At 43.8% G+C, this 23532-nt stretch overlaps 1 protein-coding gene across 1 annotated transcript in view; it reads left to right on the forward strand.

The window, feature by feature from the left end:
- Window positions 1-22678, forward strand: part of SLC1A4 (solute carrier family 1 member 4) — a 34193-nt gene extending 11515 nt beyond the window's left edge. The window contains exons 4-8 of the mRNA XM_068675602.1: window positions 3944-4110; window positions 7373-7606; window positions 8689-8883; window positions 10462-10596; window positions 13040-22678. Of these exons, the coding sequence (XP_068531703.1) occupies window positions 3944-4110; window positions 7373-7606; window positions 8689-8883; window positions 10462-10596; window positions 13040-13274 (966 nt within the window). The 3' untranslated portion in view covers window positions 13275-22678. The remainder of the gene's footprint in view (window positions 1-3943; window positions 4111-7372; window positions 7607-8688; window positions 8884-10461; window positions 10597-13039) is intronic.
- The last annotated feature ends 854 nt before the right edge of the window (window positions 22679-23532 follow it).

The raw sequence follows: 23532 nt of genomic DNA on the forward strand, positions 1-23532 counted from the left end.
CAGTTCTGGTCTAACTACATTAGTTACGGATAGATGAGAACTAAGTTTGGAAAGGAAGAGTATGATTTTTGGGTAACGAGTAGTATAAATATCACAGCCATAGAAGCTGGGTTACAGGAACCAAGATGGTATTCCTATCTCATGTTTTCTTTCATCAGCAGAATATTTAAAGAGGGGATTTTTTTTTCCTTCTTCTTTCCATATGAACCGTGTAGAACAAAATTTTACATTGATTTTTTTTTTTCCACTGGTTAATAATTCCTGTCTTCTCTTGCTGTTGATATGAGTAGTGGGGCACGTAGGTGTCTGCTCAGCCCCATTCTTTGTGTTGTTTCCCATGCTCCCTCGTGTTTACCTAGCTTTTATGGCTATATCCTCTCTGTCTCTTTGGCAGCAAGGCTTCCTGGGGCACAGACTATCTCAATTCCCCAGCTGCAGCACAGGGAGGCTGTGAGGGATGCCGAGTTCCTCCTGTGGCCGTAGAAAAAATACACAAACTGCTCATTGCTCTTCTTCCTCACGTCACATGGCTGCATTTTCTTTTCAGCCACCTACTACTGGGATAGCTCAATGTCAGCAGTTGTTTCCTTAATACACGTTTTGTTTTTAAGACCTAAAAAACAATAGGATCTTCAGAGGCTTCAAGGACCAGAAGAGATCTATGCATCTTTCTATTAGGACACATAATTTCAGGCAAACAATAACGTGCTCCATAGTTTACCCAGGAACAAAGCTCTCATTAAAGCTGTTTTTGTTTGGTGTCCACAATGCTGCTTGGCTTGACAGCTCCTTTGGGATGATGGACTCTTCTGTTAGAGTACAAAAAGGCTGTTCAGCATCTGCCAGTTTTAGGGGCTGGGATTGAGAGGATCTTCCGCTGAGGATTTACTGCTGGGCTTCTTCCGTATTTTGCTGCAAGGAAATGCAATTCCCCGAATATTGCAGACTCTTCCCTGAAAGTCAAGGGGACAACTTCTGCCTAAATTTGCAGTGATAATAGGTGATGGGGAATGTTGGAAAGAAATGGGCTGAAAAGGAAGAAAATGGGAGTGAGACCTGAAGGCAGGGGGAAACAGCAAAGAAGTTTTCAGTGGCTGTGCACAGAGCCCTCCCTCTTGTCACCAAGAGCTCAGGGGTCTCCAAATTACAAGAGCTAGGCTTAAAAGGGCTCTGAAGTGTGAGCACCTGGCGAACAGCAGCAGCTGGGAGCAAGGTGGAGAAAGACATCTCCAAGGATGAAAGAGGACTGAACTCTGTGTATTGTCATTCTGGAGAGGGATGGGGTGAAGGAGTTAGAGAAGAATTGGCCAGTTTATGCACAGTAGGCCACTGTGAATGTTAACAGGAGGTGAGAAGCTGTGTGTACCCTGGCTGTAGCTAACTGGAGATGAGAGTAGCACGTTTTGCCCTCCTAGCTTTCCAGGAGCAAAATCTGGCAAGCCTTTGACACCCGTTGCTCTGAATGAGGTGGAGCGGCTGATGCTTTTGGGGTCTGAATGAACCAGAAGAGCACTGAACTGCTCTAATCAGGGAAACGATGTTCCAAATTGGGCACAAGGAGCTCTCGCTCTGTGTCCCTGGATGCCCTGCACAGCTGGTGGGAAGCTGCGTGATCCTCCTGCAGATTCAGCGCAGTTCTGCCTCGTTCTTGAGACCAGATCGTTGGGAAGCCCAAACGGCAGCGGGTTGCTAGGCTTCAGGCTCACGCTGCTGCATTAATGAGTTGAGAAGCAGTTCTCCAGCAGAAGGGGTTTAAAGGAGAAAGATACTTTGCAAAACACTGGTTTAAGTAGTGTCATGAAACTCCCTCCCCCTAACATCCAGGTCAGGATGCTGGACACTTTCAGCAGCTTGAAACACTGTGTGTGTGTTGCATAGCAAAGTTTGATACAGATTTTTTTTTTCCTGAATGAGAAACAAACAAAAAGACCATTCAGTGTTGTGGGTTTGTTTTTTGTTTTTGTTTGTTTGTCTCGGTTTGTTTTTGTAAAAATATTCTTTGAGGTGGAAAAAATTGGGGCCCATTATGGTAAAATTTTGTTCCAAGCAGGGGTTTTCATATTAACCTTGTATCAAATGAACCTGATACGAGATGGTATATAATAAAATAATAAGTCTAAAATACCAGGATGAAAAGTTGTGTTGAAATGGCAAAGGATTCAATTCACTCTGTGAACCATTTTCTGACATAAAAACACCTATCCTTTGCCTGAGTTGACATTTCTCAGAGCAAGCTTTGTTTTTATGAAATGACATGGCCTACAAGAAAAAAAAAAAAGTCAAGCAGCATCATTTTACTGCATATTTATTTACTTTCTGTGAATAAATCTGTCATAAAATTCAACACTCATACATTGATCCGATGAACTGTCACTGAAACTTAGTTAAGTTTTACTATAAGGCTGCTAGAACTGATTTCTTATCCTATTTTTACCAAAAGAAGTGAAAAGTAGAAAATGTGCACGTACTGTGTACACAGACCATTTATTGAATTACTAGGAAGGTCTCATTTTTTTCATCTAACTTGCCTGAGAAGAGTTTAGGGTTTTCAGACACACAAAAGAGAATGTAGACAAAACTAGCAGACAGAAAAGTTGCTGTGTGTGCAGAAAACAACACAGTTCTTCAGACATCTCTGGAGATACACCGAATCCCAGTGCTAATATGCTGTCCATGTTTTCACTTCTCTCAGTCTGAAATCAAATAAATACTAACTTCACCCTGAACAAGCAACTACCATAAAAAAATCACAGCTCCTATATCTAATTATTTAGTAGCTATCAAATAAAAAGCCAGAACCTCCAGTGTCTGTCCTCATAAACACAGTTGTTAACAGCAGTTTAACCTTCACACTGCATTGTGTATAATTTATTTTATCCCCTTCTGTGCAGCTCTGCGTTTCCACCTGTCACTAAGAGACAGTCCAGTTCGGCAGTGTATTTCCAGAGCAAGTCTCATCTCAGGCACGCTGCTTTTATCTGTAGCAGATCAGTACCCTGAGTTCTTTAGTCAATATTCATTTTAAGCTTTTAGCTGAGAATATGTTTTTCTTTCCTAGTGTTGAGCTAGTGTCTACTTAAACTAGCCAAAAGGACAAAGCTTGTCCATAAATCTAATTTGTTTTCGAAGCCGTTCCAAATAAAATAAAAAAATGACATGTAGAACTTGTACTGCCAAGTTGGAGGAAAAAAAATGTTTGTCAAAACAATTGTATTTTTACGAAGCCACAAGAGCACTCCCTCAGTTCATGCGATACTGCTTTGCCAAAAAAGTCCCAGCTCTTCTTGAGAGGCAAACCGTGAAGGAGCAGCTGACCAGACTTGTGAGTAGGTTGGTTTTTGTGAATAGACAGATCCTGTTTTTCATCCTCTTACTTGTACCACACAGACACACGATTTCTGAGAAGGAGAACAGGTATTTCTTCTGCTCTCTGTGCATCTCCCCAGCTGATGTGGAGATGTGAATGAGTGGCTTTCCCACTTTGCTACCTTACTCTGCCTTTTCTCTCCTTTCCACTTTGTAACACTGAATGTCTTCTCGTGGTTTTCACCTCGGTATAAAAAGTGTACTAAAGCAATGGAGCTAGCAGTTTGTGAAAATAGATTCCTCTCAGAAGTGTCAGGAAATAACAGTGTGTTTGGATACTGTAGTGTATTGGAGGGTGTAAGGGCAGGTAGCAGCAGGCCCTTTCCCTCCTCAGTAAATCCACGCTAGCTGGAACCAAGGAATTTTGTATCAGGACTAAATCCAGATCTTGTTTGGTTCCTTTCAACTGCGTACTGCATTACCATTCTGCAATGCTGAGCTGTCTCCAGTAAAGTGCTGCCCTTCCCAAAATAAGTTCTGCATGTTGACTTCAGGTCAGCAACAAAACGAGGTGACTCTTTTGTTGGTTTTTGCACCAGTCTCACATCTAACAAGTCTCCTTATTTTACCTCTACAGATCCCTGTCGGTAATGAGATTGAAGGGATGAATATCCTGGGCCTCGTGCTGTTTGCTCTGGTTTTAGGAGTGGCGCTGAAGAAGCTTGGCCGGGAAGGAGAAGATCTCATTCGCTTCTTTAATTCGTTCAATGAGGCAACTATGGTCTTGGTCACCTGGATTATGTGGTAAGTGTGTGACTGCAGGTACATCTGCACTAGATCATTATGCTTAGTCAGGAATCCCACCATTTATCCATCTCTCCAGCTTTTTCACACCAGATTCTTCACCACAGCAAAAGTCAATGTCATGATGTTACTCTGTAGTGTATTTTCTTCTTGCCTTTGACCTGTTGAGCATAGCTAAGGTATCAGATAGATAGCTGCTTAAAAGTTCTCTCCAGTACTCCATTTCAATTAATTCAACACTCTGTTTCAAAACAACATAAGTCCATGGCTAGCTGCCATCATGTGCCTAAAGGCAATGGTTTTGAATGAATAAACGAGGTGTGAGCAAGTGAGGAACGTGGCCACGTAAAAGCTGGGGTTGTTTGTTCTTGGAGTGCACCTGCAAATGTGCAAAATGCGGTGCCAAAATCATACTTGTAGCTTCATGCCTCGGTTTTTCTGATGGTCAGATGGTTTCTTGTACTGACCTGAAAGATGCCCAAGGAGATCAGAAGATAGCCCCACTCGCTGCTGTGTGGTTTGAGAGCAGCCTTGCTGAGTGCAGGAATACAGAGCCCCGTGTGTCCACTTGGATCACAGGGTGACAGAACCTACGTCCCTTTCCACAGAACAGGGGAATGGTCTCCATCCTACTGAAACAGTAGTGCTGGCTATTGAGTGTCCATTATTTTTATTGGCAGACAATAGTGGATCTTTAAATCTCTGTTCATATTCTAAGATTTTGTTCATTTTCCTGGGTGAGGCAGGAACCAGTGTAACTAGCAGAGAGTTTGTTTCTTGTTTGTGCTTCTCCAAGGATGCTTCTTGCTAGCCCATGCCAAAGAATAGGTGTTTCCTAAGGTTTGATTGTTTGTCTCCTGCCTCTTAATGAGCAAATCCATTACTTCACTCAATTCCCTGAAGTCCAGACACAATTATGTTGTGGATGTTGCTCTGACAGATCTCACAAAGCTTTTGGCACCCAGTAAAAGCCTGTATGTTAGGAACAAGGGTACACTGAACTTTCTCACTAGGAGAGAAATCAATAGGTTTAGGCCACCTAAGCTCTGGAGCAGCCTCCTGACCAGGTTTTGTCTGTCAGGCAGTGTGAATCTCGGCCTCAGAGCAGTAGCGTGGTTGTTTTTGTATAGCTGAGAGGGTCAAAGTTCCTCCTGCGAAACCAATGGTACTTATAATACCTCACATGCAAAAACAAAAATATTCATAAGGACTGTTAGCTAACAAATTAGCAGTAGGGCATTTCTCACTCCCTTTCTAAAGTTATGCTGGAAAAGCTATAAGGTTACCTCAGCAAAGGTGTGTTTTCTCCCCTCTTTCTGCATTTTTTGATTCCTACTATTTTTCTCCCTCTAAGAAGCAGAAAGGTTTTAAGAAAAGACCTGAATTTACACAGGCAGATCTCTCTGTTAGTTGCTGTCCTAAGGGATTGAAAAATTTGAAGTTTGAAAGCAGCTTAAGTCTTTTGCTCCGGAGTGTAATTCCTTGGACACTGAATACTGATAAGAGGCAGTTCTTGTATTCAGCTGATTACCGTGCTAACACTTCAAGCTAATCAGATGATATGTAATCCTTTACGCTGGGATTATTGGGACCACAGCTGACTCTTAACATTGTAGTGCACCACAGTCCTCACTTCTTCTCTTTCCTTCCTTAAGGCTCTTGTCTCATCCTGGTATTTATCCAAAACCTGTCGAGCTGCACATGCTTCCCAGAGGACACTGTGGAATGAGTCAAATCATGTCACCAAGAGAAAAGGCTCTTTTACAGTCCCATTCATCAGCCTTCCTTGTATTTAGCAACACTTTAGTCTCAACTTCCAGCTCCTTCCTCTCCAGCCTCCGTCTTCAAAGGGAGGGATCCAGTCTCAGGTCCAAGTCCAGTGTCTGTGTTTGCAGAGCTTGTGCAGAACTGGGGCTCAGGTAGACCTGGCTGGTCTGGCAGAGGCTAGGTGGGAAGGTTCAACACCCCCCTCCAGAGATTTGGCCAGTAGAGGCCAGAGAAAGGATGCTCACATTGACCTGGGACATAAGGATGTGCAGAACAGAGGAGCTGCACAACTGCTGAGGGAGAAGCAGGGGCTGATCTCGGCAGCCTTAAGGCTTGCACATGTTTCCAAACCTTTTGAAGTCTGTCCTGACTCCACTGATCAGCCTCACTGAATGCGGGCACTGGGTTGCAGGGAAGAGTGGGATAAAAACTTTCTTTATTCCTGAGATGTGCACGCATATCTTTTGCAGTCATGTGTGTCTGGGGCAGCGTTTCGGAGAGCTGTGTGACCTTTTAGTCTTGATTTAATCTCAGATGTAGGAATAGGTAGAGGTACTCAGCCCCAGACTTGCCAAATACAGCTTGGGAGGAAATGAGGCTGGGCCTGAAGTGATTTCAAAAGTTCGCTCGGTAGCTGTTGTGCTGCAGATGTAAGAGCAGTTCTGTCTTTTCAGGGCTGTTCTCAGCTGCACTGTTACGGGCAGAGGTGTGGCTGTGGCCCACATGTGGCCCTTCCCCTGGAACAGTTCCAAGCCTTTCTGACAAAGAAAACTTCAAACAAACGCTGACGTCCGACGACATTTCTAGATAGGAGAGGTGGGAGTGTACCTACGTGGCTGCTGGCTTGAGGGAGGCTCTGGAAGCCTGGTCGTTTGACTTAGCCTTTCTTTGGTAGGCAAATAGCAGAGTTAATTGCTTGCTTTGGCAAGTGCAGCAGCAGCTTTTAGCTGAGCTCTGCAGTATGGGTCACTGGTATGGGCATAACTGCTTCTTTCCTACACTGAACGTGTTGGCACCCAGTGTGTCCACCATCTTAATGACCTTTAAATTCACCTCACTCTTCCAATTCTTTCTCCACTCCATTGACACGATACTGCTCCTTTTTGAACATCTGCCTTCCCTTCAGTAGTGACCTTAGCTTTGGGTCTGTGCCTGCCTTCCTCCCTGATGCACTAAAACGTCACATTGGTGTCTTCAGCTTCAGCCAGCATTTCTACTTCTTGCTAGGCTTTCTTTCTGCATTTTCCTGGATATTTCTCTGGGCGTCTAGGCGAACAGAGCTTTTCCAGTTTGACTGTTTGCCTTCCACCAAGCGAGTGTGTAGGAGAGCCCTTCCAAATTTGAGTAACCTGAGTGTGTGGTGGGGTATGGTGCTTCTCTTCAGTAGGAGCAGCATATTCTTAGAAGAATGTTATCTCTAGAGGGGAAAACGGCATGTTTTTCAAGGTGCTTTATTTTTATTGTACTTAATGGCAGGCCATGTTTCTTCACACAGGTATGTACCTATTGGCATTATGTTCCTTGTTGGGAGCAAGATCGTGGAAATGGAAGATATTGTGCTCCTGGTGACCAGCCTGGGAAAATACATCTTCGCCTCTATTCTGGGCCACTTCATCCATGGAGGAATCATTCTGCCGCTCATTTATTTTGCATCCACACGTCAAAATCCATACCGTTTTCTCTTAGGACTTATCACACCGTTTGCCACTGCCTTTGCCACTTGCTCTAGGTGGGTTTCCGTGTGTCTTCTGGGACTATAGACCAATTGTGTTAGTGGCTGCAAGCTGGTTATATCCTAACACCAAATTGTGTTGAGTTTGGGGTGAAAATACTGCTCCTGGGATTGCAAAAAGAGGCTACTGAGCACAGGGAGTCACACTGTTGTCAGCAGCCCATTGCACAGGAAATACTGATAATTAGCTGTTGAAAACAATTCCTCAAGATACTGGGAATGTAACATTATGCTGAGTTGGAAATTCTGGGGGGAAAAGGTGAAAGTATTTGCTTTAAAAAGATCTTGCCAGCTGTCCTTTCAATTTTAGGTAAAGTGAGCATCAGTAGTGAGGGACTTCGTCCCACGATGTTTAGTTATCCAAGTTCAGCAGGATCTAGAACAACTGTAGACTGATTTTGCAGGGGTAAAGCAGATTTATTAGCTAGAGTAAAGTGACTTAGCGTTCTTGATTTCAAAGCTCTGGCCTGAACAGCTTTTATTTGTTGTAACCAACGTTTGCCAATTTATTGAGCATGTCATTTACATTTTTCCCAAGGGGCAAGCTCCTGATCAAAGATCATAACTAAATAAAACCACTTCGGGTCATCTCCAAAAGGAGTAGATGCGTGACTGTCACAGGAGCTCAGTTAAACACAAAGTAGGAGAGAGTTTATGAATGAAACCTTACAGTTTATAATGCAAGAAGTAAGTCCAGCAGTGTTTTTTGATGTGTTGGTTCATTTGAGAAAGTAATAGTGCAGCAGGTTTTCAGACCTTATCATTCCACTGCGCTATTATGCCTCATATTGAGTCAGGTCATGAGTTCTTGCGTCTTGGAGGTTGAGTCCTTACCAGCTATTTCTGGATGGAAGATATTTAAATATTATTATTTAAATAGGCAGATTATTAAATATTGTAGCTCAAGACCAACAAGGAGGGACATTGCTGTCATGACAGAGAGGGACTACAAAATGGCATCATCTTCTTGACAGTGTTCTGCAGCGTGTTAGAAACATGATAGTCATGAGGCAGCGACTTCCCATTCAGTGCACCCTGATGCTTTGTGTTTGATTTTTTTTTCCCTTTTCTGTTTCTAGCTCAGCCACTCTCCCGTCAATGATTAAGTGTATCGAGGAAAACAATGGAGTCGACCACAGGATCAGCAGGTTTATCCTTCCTATCGGCGCAACTGTGAACATGGATGGAGCTGCTATTTTTCAGTGCATGGCAGCCGTGTTCATTGCTCAGCTGAACAATGTTGACCTCAACGCTGGGCAAATCTTCACTATTCTGTAAGTTGCTTGCTATTGTAACCACATCCTTCTGGCCCCCAGACACATTAAAGCCTGTGGTCTCCCTGTTAATAGCTAGCAGTTTGCATTCCACATCTCTGACTTCAAGCTAGCAAACTGCTATGAAACATAATTATAGGGTCATTAAAGAACAGAATCTTTCAAGCTTTAGAAGATTGGCTAGAATCTCTATTTAATAAAAGGTGGGACCTGGGAGGAGTAACTGAATTATGAAACAGACTTTGAGCTGTTTAAAGCTGTTCCTCGCATCAAATTTGTCTCCTTCTTTAAGGATCAACTCTAACTCCATTTGCTGTTAAGCTGAATAACTGTGGCATGCTGCTCTAAGCAGAAAGCTACCCCATATTTACCCTCTGAATATCCTAGAAAATCCTCCAGCCAGCTTCTCAGTTCCTTTTGTATCAATTTCATACCGAAGACTGTTCTTGTTTACCTCTGCCCTTCTTAACATCACATCACTGGTTTCCCAGGTCAGATAATGATCATTCCCCTCCTGATTGTTATGTTATGTTTTTCCTCATTATCTCCTCTACCACCTCAGTCCTGCCTCCTTGTCTGGGACTCTCTCCTCTCCATGCCTAAAACACCCTCCCAGGTCCCATATCCTGTGAAGTGTCATTCTCTTCAATTCCCTCCCCCAAATCCCTGAAGTGAGTATCCTAGGAGCTCTAGCCCCTCACTGTGCCAAGAATCCATAAGCTGTATCCACCAGATACCTCTTAGGACCTTGCATTTTTTACCCTTCCTGGCCAGGTTTTATTTCCTTCCTTACTGCATTTCTCAGTATATTGTTTGTCTATTTAAGGCAGGGCTGGGGCATTATTTTCCTTGCAGATGGCAAAATTAGCCTTTCAGGCGTTAACACAGGCCTGAGGACTACGCAATAATAGCCCGAGGAAAATACAGCTGTAGACATCTGCAAACAAAAAGGTGCAGGATCCATGTCCACTAGCACATGCACTACTTTCAGGTCTGTTTGGATGCAAGCAAAACACAGAGCAGGGATGGTGCCATTAGCATGTGTCTATGAACAGCATACTCGGACTTTTGAGATGAAGTCTTAAAGCACATTAGTCCTACACAGCAGTCAGCCTGGGTTTTGAAGTCTTGGTCAGAGCTAATTAGCTTCGGCATTGCCCTACCTTGACGGTGCTGCTCCCTGTTGTGGAGCAAGCTTCCTCTGTACCCTTTTCAGTGCATGGCACAGTTTACCTTTTTGTATTTTGGGCCAGAAGATAAAATATATTTAGCATCTTTGAACCAATACATGACTTGGAAACAGACATAGTAGTAAGGCAGTGGGAAATAGCTCAGGTTTTATTTTTCCCCCAAAAAAAGGCAATGATAGTGTTAAAAACAGAACCATTACCTTGGTAGCTGCTGCAGATGCCTGCTGAGCAACTGTACTCTATCCCCATTACAACGCATCAACAAGCAGGAAGGGGTTTGCCTGGGAAGCAAACGATCTGCATGTCCTTGCTGTAGACTTTGTTTACAATTGCTGTAGCGGGGAAATGTGTGCTGTAATGCTAACCAGAAGCACCAATTGGTTTGCAGCGTGACAGCAACTGCGTCCAGCGTGGGTGCAGCCGGGGTCCCAGCCGGAGGAGTCCTCACCATCGCTATTATCTTGGAGGCCATTGGACTTCCGACCAACGATCTGTCTTTGATATTAGCAGTGGACTGGATTGTGTAAGTACTTCGGGCCACATGTGTGTGCTGTTGCATGACATGTAGCGTTTTCAGCTGGAAATATGGCTCAGGGTAGTCAAAGTAGTGCAGTATAAAATGAAACTTGACCAGATGTGGCTGGGAACTCATGACAGATGATGAAGAATGATGGAAAAGGCAGTCCCTTCTCAGTTAAAGCAGTTAGAATGCTACAATCCCTCTTCTGCTTTTTTACTGAGCCCTTAATGAAACATATTTCGTCCTGGTTTCAGTTCCCCCGAGAAGAATTGTTAAAAGTTTGTTCAAGAAGGTATTGACACTGCTGGGAATTAGTTGGACACTGGAAGGGGAGGAGGAAAAAGGAAATTGAAGCTGAACAGTGGTGGAAAGCTTTCTCAGCCAGATGTGTGCAGCAGTCTTCATCAGAAGCTGTTGCCAGCTATTGTTTGAAGTATAAAAGCAAGACTGATCAAAACACCGACACAGGCATCACAGAGAGCTGCCGTCCGTTGGCAGGGCAGGCACACAGAGGCCTTGCAGCATTCATCACAAATGTGGGCATTGTCACAACTGGAACGTGCTGCTGGGAATCACACGTTTACCACACGGTATTATCACCTTTCCCTTCCATCTTCTGTGAAAGACCTAAGAGGTCAGACCTTTGCTCAGCTCCTTCTCTCCTTTCCAAGAGCTGTTTCCCTCCTTGAAACATGAGAGATGATCTCCTTGCCCAGCTCTGTTGGGAAGAGCTTATCTCACCACTCATGTAGTTATGTACTCATTAAAGCCTTAATTTATCTTTTGTCCCACCTAAATTAGATTAAGCCTAGAAAATTTGCTTTAAGTACTGGGGACCCAGCCACGAGCCACATGATAAAAGTAAATGCCACATCCAGATGTTTTCTTATTGCTTAAATGAGCTCTTGGAAAAGGGTTTCCCTGCTTTTCTTCTCAAACAAGCCCGTCTGTCTGCAGTCCTTAGAAGTACTAGAAAATCAGGAGTTCTTAGAATACTAGAAAAAATCAAACTGAAAGGGCTTCTCTGAGCACTTAGGATTTACAGCATGCCTACACTTTAAATACTAGTGCAATAAGCCCAATGTGATAATTTAAAAGCATAAACTGCTCTCAAGCCAGCTGGTTGAAGTCGGGTAGTGCTGAACCACTGGCCAGTAAAGGTAAAGCAATCTGGATCCCACTGGGATTTTTTCCACTCGACAGGTTTGGGAACAGTTCTTGGTTTAGATGTAGTCTTTCCCCACTGCAGTTTGGAAACAGCAGCCTCTCTATACAGATGGCCTGCTTCCGCAGAAGATGTGGAAATTTGGATGTCTGAGGACGGTCTTGAGTTGCCAAGGCTGGGGAAGAAGGCAGCTGTATTGCCTCCTTCCTTTCACACACCAACACACATCTATGGAGCTCGATCTTGCTCCTGCATTTTTGTTAGGGCTACTGAACTCTCTTGCTGTCACCACCTGGGGACCAGCCACCTCCAAAGGACAGGAGAGGCAGGCAAAGCACTGGCTGGCCCTTCGTGTCTCATCTCCCGAGGGATTACAGTGGTAGCTGTGCTTTCCACAAGCTGTACTCGGAACTGCCTGGAGGCATGAACGTAAAACTTGCTGTTCCTTTCTCACTGGGCTACCCTTAGCCTGTGTCACACTGGCTGCTTTTGTTTCAAAATACGTAGTATCCCTCTGTGGTCAACACTGTTGTTCCAGCTGAGGAATTCAGCCTTGTGGTAAGAAAAGCAGGGAGGAGGGACGGAAGAGCCCTGTATCTCGTTTTAATGCCAGCTGTTTAATTACCAAAGAAGACCACAGTTACAAGTTAAGCACATGCTGAAGTAATGCTGCAGAATTACTAATGGAAATCTCAAAAGGCACTGGAGAAATTGTTTTTTTTTTGAGTCATAAACATCTTCTGTTTGACCCTGAGACGCAGTGGTTTTGTGCTGTAGGACTGAAGATTAGGACAGGTGCTGCTAGCAAGAAACCTAGAGAACCCAGTCATTCTGCCTGCCTTTGGAAGGACACCTTATGTACATGTTTGGGCTAAGATGTCTTTCTATGGTTAAAAACAAAGTTGTGTGCTCCGAATCACTTTCTGAATAAGCCTAAATCAAGTTCCTGCTCTGAACTTGCACTGGAAACCTGCTGGCCCGGGGAAGGGCGGAAAAAGAAAGACGTCTGAGAAACAGCAGCAGCGTTGCTGCGACCTGCTGAGAGACCAGAACTAGTTGACAGTAACAGTTGGGCCTGCCTTGAACCCTCTCCTGTGCACGTTTTTAGTTCTGAAATGGTGATAATATTTCTGTGGAAAATACCTACGGTAACAACATCTCCCATCTCTAGCTCCATTAATGTCAGTGGATCTGGGGAGATGAATTTGGCTCTCTTTACGGTGTTGTAACTCTTAAACTAAAAGGCCACTGCTTTGTTTTCTTGTTTTTAATCTTAACCAGGGACCGAACCACCACAGTTGTGAACGTGGAAGGGGACGCCCTAGGAGCAGGTATCCTCAATTACCTGAATGAAAAAGACAAGAAAGAAAAAGAGCAGGAGCTAAAAGAAGTCAGCGTAGAAGCAGTTGCTAACAGCAAGTCTGAAGAGGAGACGTCGCCTTTGGTAACCCACAAAAACCAAGTCTCCAACGCAACCAGTACAGCAGACCCTGAATCCAAGGAATCAGTATTGTGAACTAGAGGCCGTTTGTTAACACGCGTCCTAGAAGTGGACCGGGGACTTGTTAACGCACCTAGACGTTTGCAGTGCTAACAAGGGCTGGATGGCTCTTGAAAGTTTTCAGTTCCAGTCTGTTTTGAAATTTGCTGACCACGGGAAGGGGAGGGAGGTGGGTTGGGGAGAGAAGGGGCAGCGAGAAAGAACGCTGGCTTTATAATAGTGTTTTGGTAATTCCCACGTGTACATGTATATATGTGTTGCATGGACACACACATATACATGTAGGGGAAAGCAATGCCATTTGAGACCTGTTTTTACAAGAGATCTGTTAGTAAAGGCCCTAATGAGTTGGAGGTGGGGAATTAGGCAAATCCCAATAAGTGCTTATTGTAGGGAGAAATTAGTAAGCTTATTGTGCTGCTGTTCAAATGGAGATGCAGTTTAGAAACTCCAGAGTGGGTGAGAATGTTGCTTTAATTTAGTTGCTTGCCTGGAAACACTTACTGTCAATTACACACGGAATATGAAGCAACATTTTTCTCCCACTCCACTTCCTCTCCTGTTCTCCAGTCACTTGAAAATGTCAAATAGAACCTGGAAAGTAGCTTTTTCTTTTTTTTTTTTTTTTAAAGTGTCATATCTGAATTAATCACAAGGGTCCAAACCTTGTTCCATTCCCCCACTGCATTGCAGCTCATAGCAGCTTTCTTGCCTTTTGGTGAGTAATTCCCACATTTTGGAACCAAACGAAGGATATCTTAGAGCAGATCAGGAACTGGTTTTCTCCTCCCCTCTTAGCAAGCTGTTGAGAAAAAAGTCCAGAGGAAGCACGAATTTTGTTAAAGTAATCCCTCTGGGGCTTGAAAAATGTGGAGTCCATTCCAGCATAAATATGTCTAAAAGAGGCTTGCCTGTGACATTAAGAAAGCAAGAAGTCAGTTCCCTTCATGAAAACACACATGCACCTTTGCTAGCACTCCATGTCCTGCTCATGTTTGTTTAATGGGTCAGTCCAAACAAATTAAGCCATATCCCTTTTCCGGCAAAATTGAACAGGGGAGAAAAAAATCTGAACACATGTGGGAACTGACGACAGGCAGGTCTGATTGTTGGCTTGAAAGGGGAAGAAAGGAGGTGAGTTTCTAACCTCAGTGATCTCTGGAGCAGTTGCATACCTGTTCCTGCCAGGAATTTGGTCCTGCTACAAACGTTCAGTGATCTCTGAGTGTTAGGACAGTTGTGTACCTGATCCTGCCAGGAATTTGGTCCTGTTACAAACGTTCAGTGATCTTTGAGCATTAGGACAGTTGTATACCTGATCCTGCTAGAAGTTCGGTCCTGTTACAATGTTCTTCCAGCAGCAGCTTACATTTACTTCTGGGTGGTGCTGGGCAGGGGTAATGCTTAATGGCAGATGGTAAACTTTGCTTGAAGCTGATCCAGATGCTTCTGGATTCTGACTCCACCTTTTTTCCTTTACCACAAACTTCCTGATTTTGCACCCCAAACCTGATCAAAGTCCGGCAAACATTGCAAAGGTCCTGTTGATTTCTCTTGGCATTTTGGACAGCAAGTAGTTACAAAATGATGGCTGTGCATACGCCAAGATTTGCCTGGACTTGTGACACTTTCCTTTGGCTGCTTTAGCAAGATGAGTGCATGTGGTCAGTCCTCCACACTGTTAACTCAGTAATATATATTTACACTTAGCTTTGATGTACAATAATGATAAGTCTCCCCTTTTCTTTCTCCTCTCTTGCTTCAGAGGAAGCTATCTTGGAAAGATACCCAGTTGCTGATGTTTATGTTCACGGCACTAGGAAGAGGCAGCTCCAATTTTATAGCAGCAGCAGCCTTCATTTGCAAAGCACCTTTCCTGGTAAAGGGACACAATGAATTTTGCAAAAAGATGCTCAGAATGAGATGTGGCCACCTCTGAGGGACGACACAGTGAGTGCGTCATGACTGGCTGTTTAACCGTGTGCTGCAGCACTATGCAAACAAAGTAAGAAAGGATTAGTCAGCCCACTGTGAAACTACAGGTGAAGTTTCTTTTTAACCAGCTTATTTATAGCCATGTCCGCAAAGTCTGATCAATCCTTGGCTCAATTTAAAAATGGAAGAAGACAAACACAATTCTCTAGGGACATCCTTTGGCCAATATTTATTATTTCATTTTCAGCAGATCAAGACCTGCTGAAACTTTGCATTTCCTCCCATTAGAATCATCCAAACTCCTTTTAACTCAGGAAACTAAAAGCATGCTTTGTAGCTGACAATGAAAGTCAACAAATAAGAAGTGTTTTGAAAAATGTTTGAAAAAATGGTTGTCTGTTACACTCCTCCCCTCTCCCCCCCCCCCCCTTTTTTTAACAAGTCTAAATGTTTCATGGAAAAATGTGAATGCACCAGAACTGCAAATATTTTGATTCTGAAACAGTATATGGATGCTTCAGGAGAACTGGAAATCAAAACTGTTCCCTGCAGGCTGGGTTCTGTAGATGCATTTCTATCTCCCATCAGACATTTAGCTCCTTTGATGCTCTCCCTCACCATGACACATTCAGCTCAGCTGAAGACATGAGACCAGGCAGCACCCAAACAGTAAGTCCTGTGAAGCGTCACGGCAACATTTGAGAATAGGAAGTTGCTCAGTTTTGATTTTTCACCCCAGAGCTAATGTTGCCAACAGATGAAAGTACTTTAGGGGTGAGTGAAGGCTGGGTGTCCTCACAGACAACACCTAGCCACTGCTTTACTGATTTTCCTTCCCTGTGGTGCTGCTTGATTGTACCCTGTTCCTCTAAGCAGTGTGATGTAGGCTGTGGGGCATTCTTTCTGGCAGTAGATCCCAGAAAATGGTTAAATTAATGCCAATTATCTCAGAGCTGTCTTAATCTTTTCCACTAGCAATGCACAAGCTAAATGTCTTTGCTGAAGAATGCCTCTCTGAGTCCCCATTACCAGATTGCCATGTTTTGCATCAAGGCGAATGTCTAGTCCTGTGTAAAGCTTGTTAGAGCAGTCAGCTTTATGAGGCCAAATCATTCCTATAGCTGGAATTTAACAAAGGAAATACTCCTCCTTCTGGAAGCAGGTGCCATAGGGTTTATATGAACCATTGAGTATTTAGGACCAGTCTTTTATCTTGCCAGAAATTTGTAATCTTGCAGAAGTCCTACTTTAGATTTAGAAAGCTGCCAGTTCTTGTGTTGTTTGCACACAGCAAGAGGGATCCCAGAGTTTTCTGTGGAAGCGTGAATGCTGGGTAATGACTGCTTTTCCAAATATCTTCTTGGTCTTTTTTGTTATTATCCGTGTCAGAAATTATATTTCTTATTTTTCTGTGATGTTACCGTTCCTTGCGATGGCCTTGTCATATCTCCTAGGGCTCTCTGCTTGGCTTCAGATTATTTTTTCCTAAGGTACAAATGTAAAAGATCTGTTATTGCACTCTCTTGGACTGTAAAAAAAAATAATTGACACATTCCAACAGCTGCCCCTGTAACAGTGTGAGTCCTGACTGAGATGGGAGACTTCGCCACTTGCTTTAAGTGGTCAGGGTCTTCAGGTAAGGTCTCTGGGAGAAAAATGGGAGGGCTGTTGGAGGACGTGCATTTTTCTGCTCTCTTTAGATGCAGTCCTCGACCCGCAGTGCTACGCCATGAGCTTCCTACTTCAGGTCCCCATGCGGCCTCATACCATGAGGCTGTGAGCTGGCTAAGAAGGTGCTCAGCAGCAGTGCAGGTGCAGCTGGTGGCACCTGCTCTGCTCTTACCCAGGCACTCCAGAAATCTGTCCAAGTATGGTACTTCAGTGTCTTTTGAGCGGATGTATGAATTCTCCCAACTTGACTGTAAAAGTGAATCCCTTAGTGAGTTGCTTTTTATTTCAAAAGGAAATAAATTCCATCTAGATAATGCTGGTTTTCTTGCTTGGTTTTAGTCTTTCTGAAAGTACAAATCCTTCTCATCCCTTCTGGTTTTCTTTAAGGTATTCACAACTGGGAGCTGCCATTGCCTTTCCTGCCACAATTTGTTTTCATTTCATTTTTAGGCTTCTGATGGCTTTGTGTCTGGGGTCAAAGAGTGAATTCCTACTGGTATTTTTCCTTTTTAAGAGCTGTTTCTCACAAGGGGAGCTCCGGTCACATCCTTTCAATTCAAGAGGAGTACTGGAGGCACCTCCCTGTATATATGTCATTTATTACCATGATGGAGGCTTTCATGCTGCGCTGGTGAAATGGGATTGGAAAATAATAATAAATTCTAGTATTACTGGTCAGAAAAGGGAGGGTGCACATACATAGCAGCCCTGTGATCAGAAAAGCCTCTTCATCTTAGGAAAGCAGGCTGATAAATGGCTGATGCCCAACCCTCTAATGCCATGATTGCTTTTTAGGAGAAAAATACAGGAATATGGAAGAGAAGTGTTTGCAAGCCTTTGGCATACCCAGTGCTTTTTTCATTCTGACCCCGTTCTTTCCCTTTTACCTTCGCTTTTTTTAAGTGAAGTGCCTTTGGCTGGCTTGGACCATCTTTTATTTCTTCTCTGGGACAGAATTTCCACTCCGTGCTTTATCAGTCACTGCTTCATCTCACTGCATTTTCTGAAATGCCCTAAGCTTTTCTGTGTGTGATGGATGTAGTTTTCAGCTGGTCCATGGGAATGTCTTTTGCATTCTGCCTTGCTCCACCTGCCCTTACCTCAGCAAGGATTTGTGAGGCTTAGTTACTGTTTAAGAGTTGCTCAGAGAGTGCTGGGCAGCATCTGTCTCACCCTGGGAAAGGTTCTGTGCTATGATACGGCTGCCTGACAAGCAGTAGTGAGCAATGAAGGGTGCCAGCACTTGGCTGCTGTTAGAATATTTTCAGTAAACACCCATTATCACCAGGAATTGAGCTTTAGCTGAGTCCCTGCTAGCACGTTGGTAGTTGCACTGCAAGATTCAGTAATTCCAAAGGGCAGTGCCAGAGTTAAACACGATCCAGTGCTAACCATTCTTAGATTACTTCTCTTGTGTGTGCTTTAATACTTTACAGTAGAAATAATGAAAGCTGAGACTATTCGTTGTTGAAAGGAGAGCTTCCTCTTTCAGCTCTGCATATGTTGGAGGTTGCCTCCTTTTGGGCTTGCCTAAGGTACAAAGCCACTGCTTCTTTCTGCACAGATCTGTAGTGTTGGTCAACACTTTGGGCTGAATCTTCACTCCCATCTTCTGCTAGCACCGCACATTTTTTCAGTCCCTAGAAAACATCCTTCTGGTGGAAGTCATTTTTTCCCTGACCCTTCCACAGGTCATGAGCAATGTGCTTGAGGTAGGAAGTCAACGGGTCCGAAGACAAACTCTCACCAAAGAAAAACATCACATTTTCAGGAATTTTAACTGGGCCATGGCAGCTTACAGTCACTTCCAGACGTGCTTGTAATGGCTGATCCTGTGACTGATGGAACAGCACAGAATTAGGCAGGTCACACAGATTCTCTGCCTGTGCTTCCTTTTCTGTAAATTAGCTTTACAGATACTTAACAGTCTTTCACAGTCAATAATGTGGAGGATAGTGTAAAGCACCATTAAGATACAGAGCACTAAATCTTGGATCATAATAAATATATCCAAAATTAGAAAGGAATCAAAGTATGCATCATGAAGTCAAAGCTGCATTTTGCTAAAATGTGAATGACTGCCTGACAGGAGATCCATTTGCTGGGCTAACTCATGGGAAGAGTGGAAGCTGGAGTCAGATCGAGTTGCTCTGCTTTGTCTTCCTCCTTCCATCGCCATCCAGGATGCCATGAAAGCCCATGTTTAGGTAAAACAACAGGCCTCTCCATGGATTTAACACCTAAATTAAGAGCCTTGTCAACTTAGTTTTTGTCTAGCTTCAATGGAAGAGCTTTTCAGCTAACAAGACAAGTCATCTTGGTGGCGGTATGGGAGAAAAGGTGGAGAAAAAGAAGATCTTGAGGATTGGAGGCAGAGCATCACAAAGGATAGGGCAGTTAAAAGTTCAAAGAAGCTATGGCACTGAAGGAAGCATCTTTTCCTTGGCATTTGGATATGGATGGCAACAGAAAAGACTGCAGGCATTTGTTCAGCATGTATTAGAGACGATGCACATCCCTGCCCCCTGACTGGCAAGGCTTTGCAAGGGGAGGCAGAGGCTGAGTGCTGATATTTCCGAAGCACACTGTCACTGAGCAACAGCTACGCGTACAGCAGAGCAGCGTGGGGCTCTGATAAGCTGCTCCTGGCTGCTCGCCGTGACCACAGAGAAATGACAGTACAGCTCTGGATCAGGGATTGACCCACATTCCTCCTCGCACAGTAGCTGAGACAAATTCTCTTCAGATAAATGTGTGGTAGCCATTATTCTCTGAGGACAAAGACGAGCTTGTTGTTATCTACATGAGCGTATTGATGAAAGCCGTGCTCACTTGCTGCTCCTGTTTCAGGGAGGAAGGAAACGGATAGGGCAAATGCTTTTAAACTTTTTCCAAACATTAGGCAATGCATCAAGACAGTTGCCCCTGAATACTTGCACAAAAAGTGATCAAGAGCTTTATAGGACTCCCATAGCTTTCTGTCTTTGCATCTGAAGCATCATCCTAGGAAGTTAATTTCACAGCTCTAGCAGTGAATATGCGCAGAAAAAAGGAAAAGGATGATTTCTTGAATCTCATGAAGAATCATCAGGTGGGCTAGGAGCAGACCTCGAATCCCGAAGAGCTGTTGGTAGCTAGCAAACTTCACCCCCCTAAAGAAGTTAACATCTGAGGGTTTATAAATACATTTGAGTATTGATACCATGATCACTCATCTTTTAGGGAGGATGAAAGACAAGAAGTGTAGAAGTAGGACGGTTATCTTCTCTCTAGGGTGGATTCTTTAATATAGGAAGGAAAAGCTTTTTCATTCAAGAGTTCACAGCATGGTCCTTAAGGGCCTGATTCTATCTCAGTGTCAGCAGACATATCATCCTCATCACCTGTGAAACCTCATTTGGATTTAACCACTGATCTTAGCGGCAGCAGGAGGTGATGGCTCTGAACGTTTCAGCAGGCCAGCTGCTCTGACTCAGCGTCCCACCCAACAGACTTTTTGCAGCCAAGGCTGCTAGTTCCCACAAGGCCACAGATGCTGTTTGCAAGGCAAGCAGGCATACCAACAAGAACCAGCATGAGGAAATGAATTTTGAGCCAACCCTGTTGTAATGCAAAGTTAACGGTGTGGTGTAAAGCCACAGAGACCAAGAAATTCAGTATTAGATGTTCCTTAAGGTGGCTTTCACTTGGTCCTTCTGATAACAACGCTGAGAAAAACAATCAGCTTCTTTGCAGACATGTATTTAGTAACCGAGGTTAAACTGTGTGTGGTGTGTTGGTACAACTTGATTTCTGTTACACATTGCGCAAAGAAATTGAGAAGGGAAATCTTTTCTTAAGGAAACTGTTCGCACATGGCCTGAAACCCCTGCTGTACATTCCCATAGAAAAAAAAAATGTGCTTAACCATAAAAATACCCCAAGTATTAACTGGTACAGATGGCAGCTTTTTAAGAACCCAAAGGAATGCCACAAAATACACGAGCCAGGGCCTTTGCTAGCGTGCATTAACGTAATTTCATGAGCTTTCAGTGGCCTATGGACTTCTGATGGGGATGATACCTCCCCAGCAGCAAAGGGGTTTGAGTTGGTCCTCTTAAGAAGATAATGTTCTTGAAAGTGCCCAATAAAGGGACATTTTTAATACTTGCTGGCTACAGCTAGAGGCATTTTATGTGCTCACAGTACTCTCATGAATTTGTGCCTCACACAAGAAAAATGTGTTTTCTAGATGGTCAGTGTTGATGCAGAATCAAGGCTTCCTGATATCCGGATCAGTTTTCCTTCTCTGTGTCCCTCTTGCAGGGTCTGCTGCAGTCTTTAAAATCTGCAGAGACCCCAGCAGGACCAGGCTTCTATAGCACATGGATTAAACTTAAAGATATTCTAGCTCCACATGAGGACGTAGACGATCTCACATCCTGTTATTGAGGGGACAAAGACAGAAATTCAACTTCAGAGGAGGAGCTGGACTGAAAAAAAAAACAAACAACCCTATGTGAAGGCAATACCTTAGTGGCATTTTGCACTTAATAACTCAAAAACTTGTGACCAACCTAGCCCTTACTGCCTCCTCGGTCTGCCCCACAATGCATGTTCTGTTGGCCTTGCTTCCCTGAGCACCAATGTAGAGGTAATGTTTGCCATTCCTGAATATTCCAGTCTTTGAAGAATGTAGGCTTATTTAGGCTTAAATCTGTTGCTATCCTGGCTGCACTTCTGTAAGGTCATGCACAAAGCGTGTGCTGTGCAGGATGGAGACTGTGAGTAGCAGTACAAATAACCGTGTGTACCTCTGCTAAGGGGAGATGTGCCTCGTTTTCAAAGCAAAGAGGAATTGCTGCTTCTTTGTGGTAAACTGAGACTGACTCACTCACACTTGGGGAGGAGGAAGGTTTGGATTAGCCCTCTAGATTCAGGGACAGCAGGACCACCACTAAGACACGAGGTGTCTCCTTCTGCCGCAGAGGTACGCGATCTGCCTTACTACCCTTACAGGTGCCTTGTTTGGGTTTTTATTGAAACTATGCACCAAAGGCAAGAGACTCCATTGTCCCTGCAGCCAGGAGGGAGAACAAGATGTCCTGATGTGAGACGAAAGCCTGGTCTGTAAGACAGGGAAAGTGGGTTTCTTTTATCCTCTAAGTTTTCTGTCAGCAGTCCTGCCTCTGATGTGCATATGTATGTGTGTGCTTTTATTTCTACATGAACACAAATCACTCTAATTAGAAGGGAGGATCCTTGTATTTTTATATGCTAAGCCATTTGATTAATTACTTTAATAAAGTGACACACGGATGAACTCTGAAATTCACTGCCATCTGCTCCAGTACAATCCAAATTGACAGATACAAAGGTACCTGCCTTCAGATAAAACCTCGTGCTGAATGCACGTAGAGCAACCACTCCATTGAATGAGTACGTGTGCCATGTGGGTGTGTTGATGCTTGTGAACTTCTCTAACTGTTCCTGTTCTAAAGCAGTGGGTTTGATCCATGTGACTCTGTATCAGCCTTTTTATTATCTACCGAGAACAGATGGATATGCAAAAAGGACCATATTGCTGTGTCTGGGGGGTGTGACCCTGGGGTAGATATTACAGATGTTTACTGTGTAGGGCTCTCCTCGGTGTTAAAATTCTCCCTGCCTGCCTGGGGAGAAGACAGTCCTGTGGTTCAGGTTGAGATGGTTTGCTGCATTAGAAGGGTGACACAATAGGATGCTCTCTCTTTTTCCCTTCTGTCATGGAAATGTATATTTGTTCTCTCTTTGTGTAGCTTCTCAATCTGAAATAAAAATCACCCCAAATAGAATTCATGTTTTGGTCTTTGTTTGGAGAAGACCTGGCTTTTTAGCTGGACCAACGTTTGCCCTAGGTGGCCAGGCCTTTTACTGGACTGGGATCTCGAGCTCCGTGCTGATACCATAACCCGAGCAAACTCTGATTCCACTGGAAATGCCCCTGAATGAAAATTGTGTACCTTGGTGTTTGGGTCCTCTTTGCAAGACCACGACCTTCACTGGCATGCCGATGTCACTGGTTAACTGCCTGCCAGTCCATTTACCTCCTTCCCCTGCAGCTCGTGGTGACCTGATGCTAGGTAACATTTCTTCAAGCCCTGTGCACAGATACTCAGCTCTAAAGGGTCGTCAGGAGAGCTGGGACTAGTACACAGTTTTTAGAGACGTGCCTTATAGTGGGGTACAGGGGCTGACAGACCTGTGGCCTGTTGTGCCAAATGACCAGACTTCATTCTCTGGAGGAGTACTGAGGAGTGGGAGAAATCATGTAGCAAATCCTTTGGGATAGATTGGTATGTTTGGGGTAATTTTGCATTTGGTCCCCATACTCAGCCTGATCAGTGTGATGGTTTCAGAACTGAGGGCCTGGATTTGGAAACAAGTGGTTTTGATACAGCATTTCCATTAAAAGCTTGTATGTAGGGTAGATTTTATACTGAGATGCAGAATATCACAAATCCTGATAAGAATCTACTATATAAGTGTATTTTTGCTAGCTTCAAGCATTAAATTCAGGTCCTGGAACTAAAAAAGAAGGGTGCGAGTTCATAAGAATTGCTAGCTCCAGAAGAAAGAAGTGTAATTTGAAGGACCTGTGTGTGTGTGATTTACAAATTGTAATGGTATTGTGTTTTGGTATGTTAAT

Source organism: Anas acuta, chromosome 3 (genome assembly GCF_963932015.1).
Source record: "Anas acuta chromosome 3, bAnaAcu1.1, whole genome shotgun sequence".
NCBI lineage: Eukaryota > Metazoa > Chordata > Aves > Anseriformes > Anatidae > Anas > Anas acuta.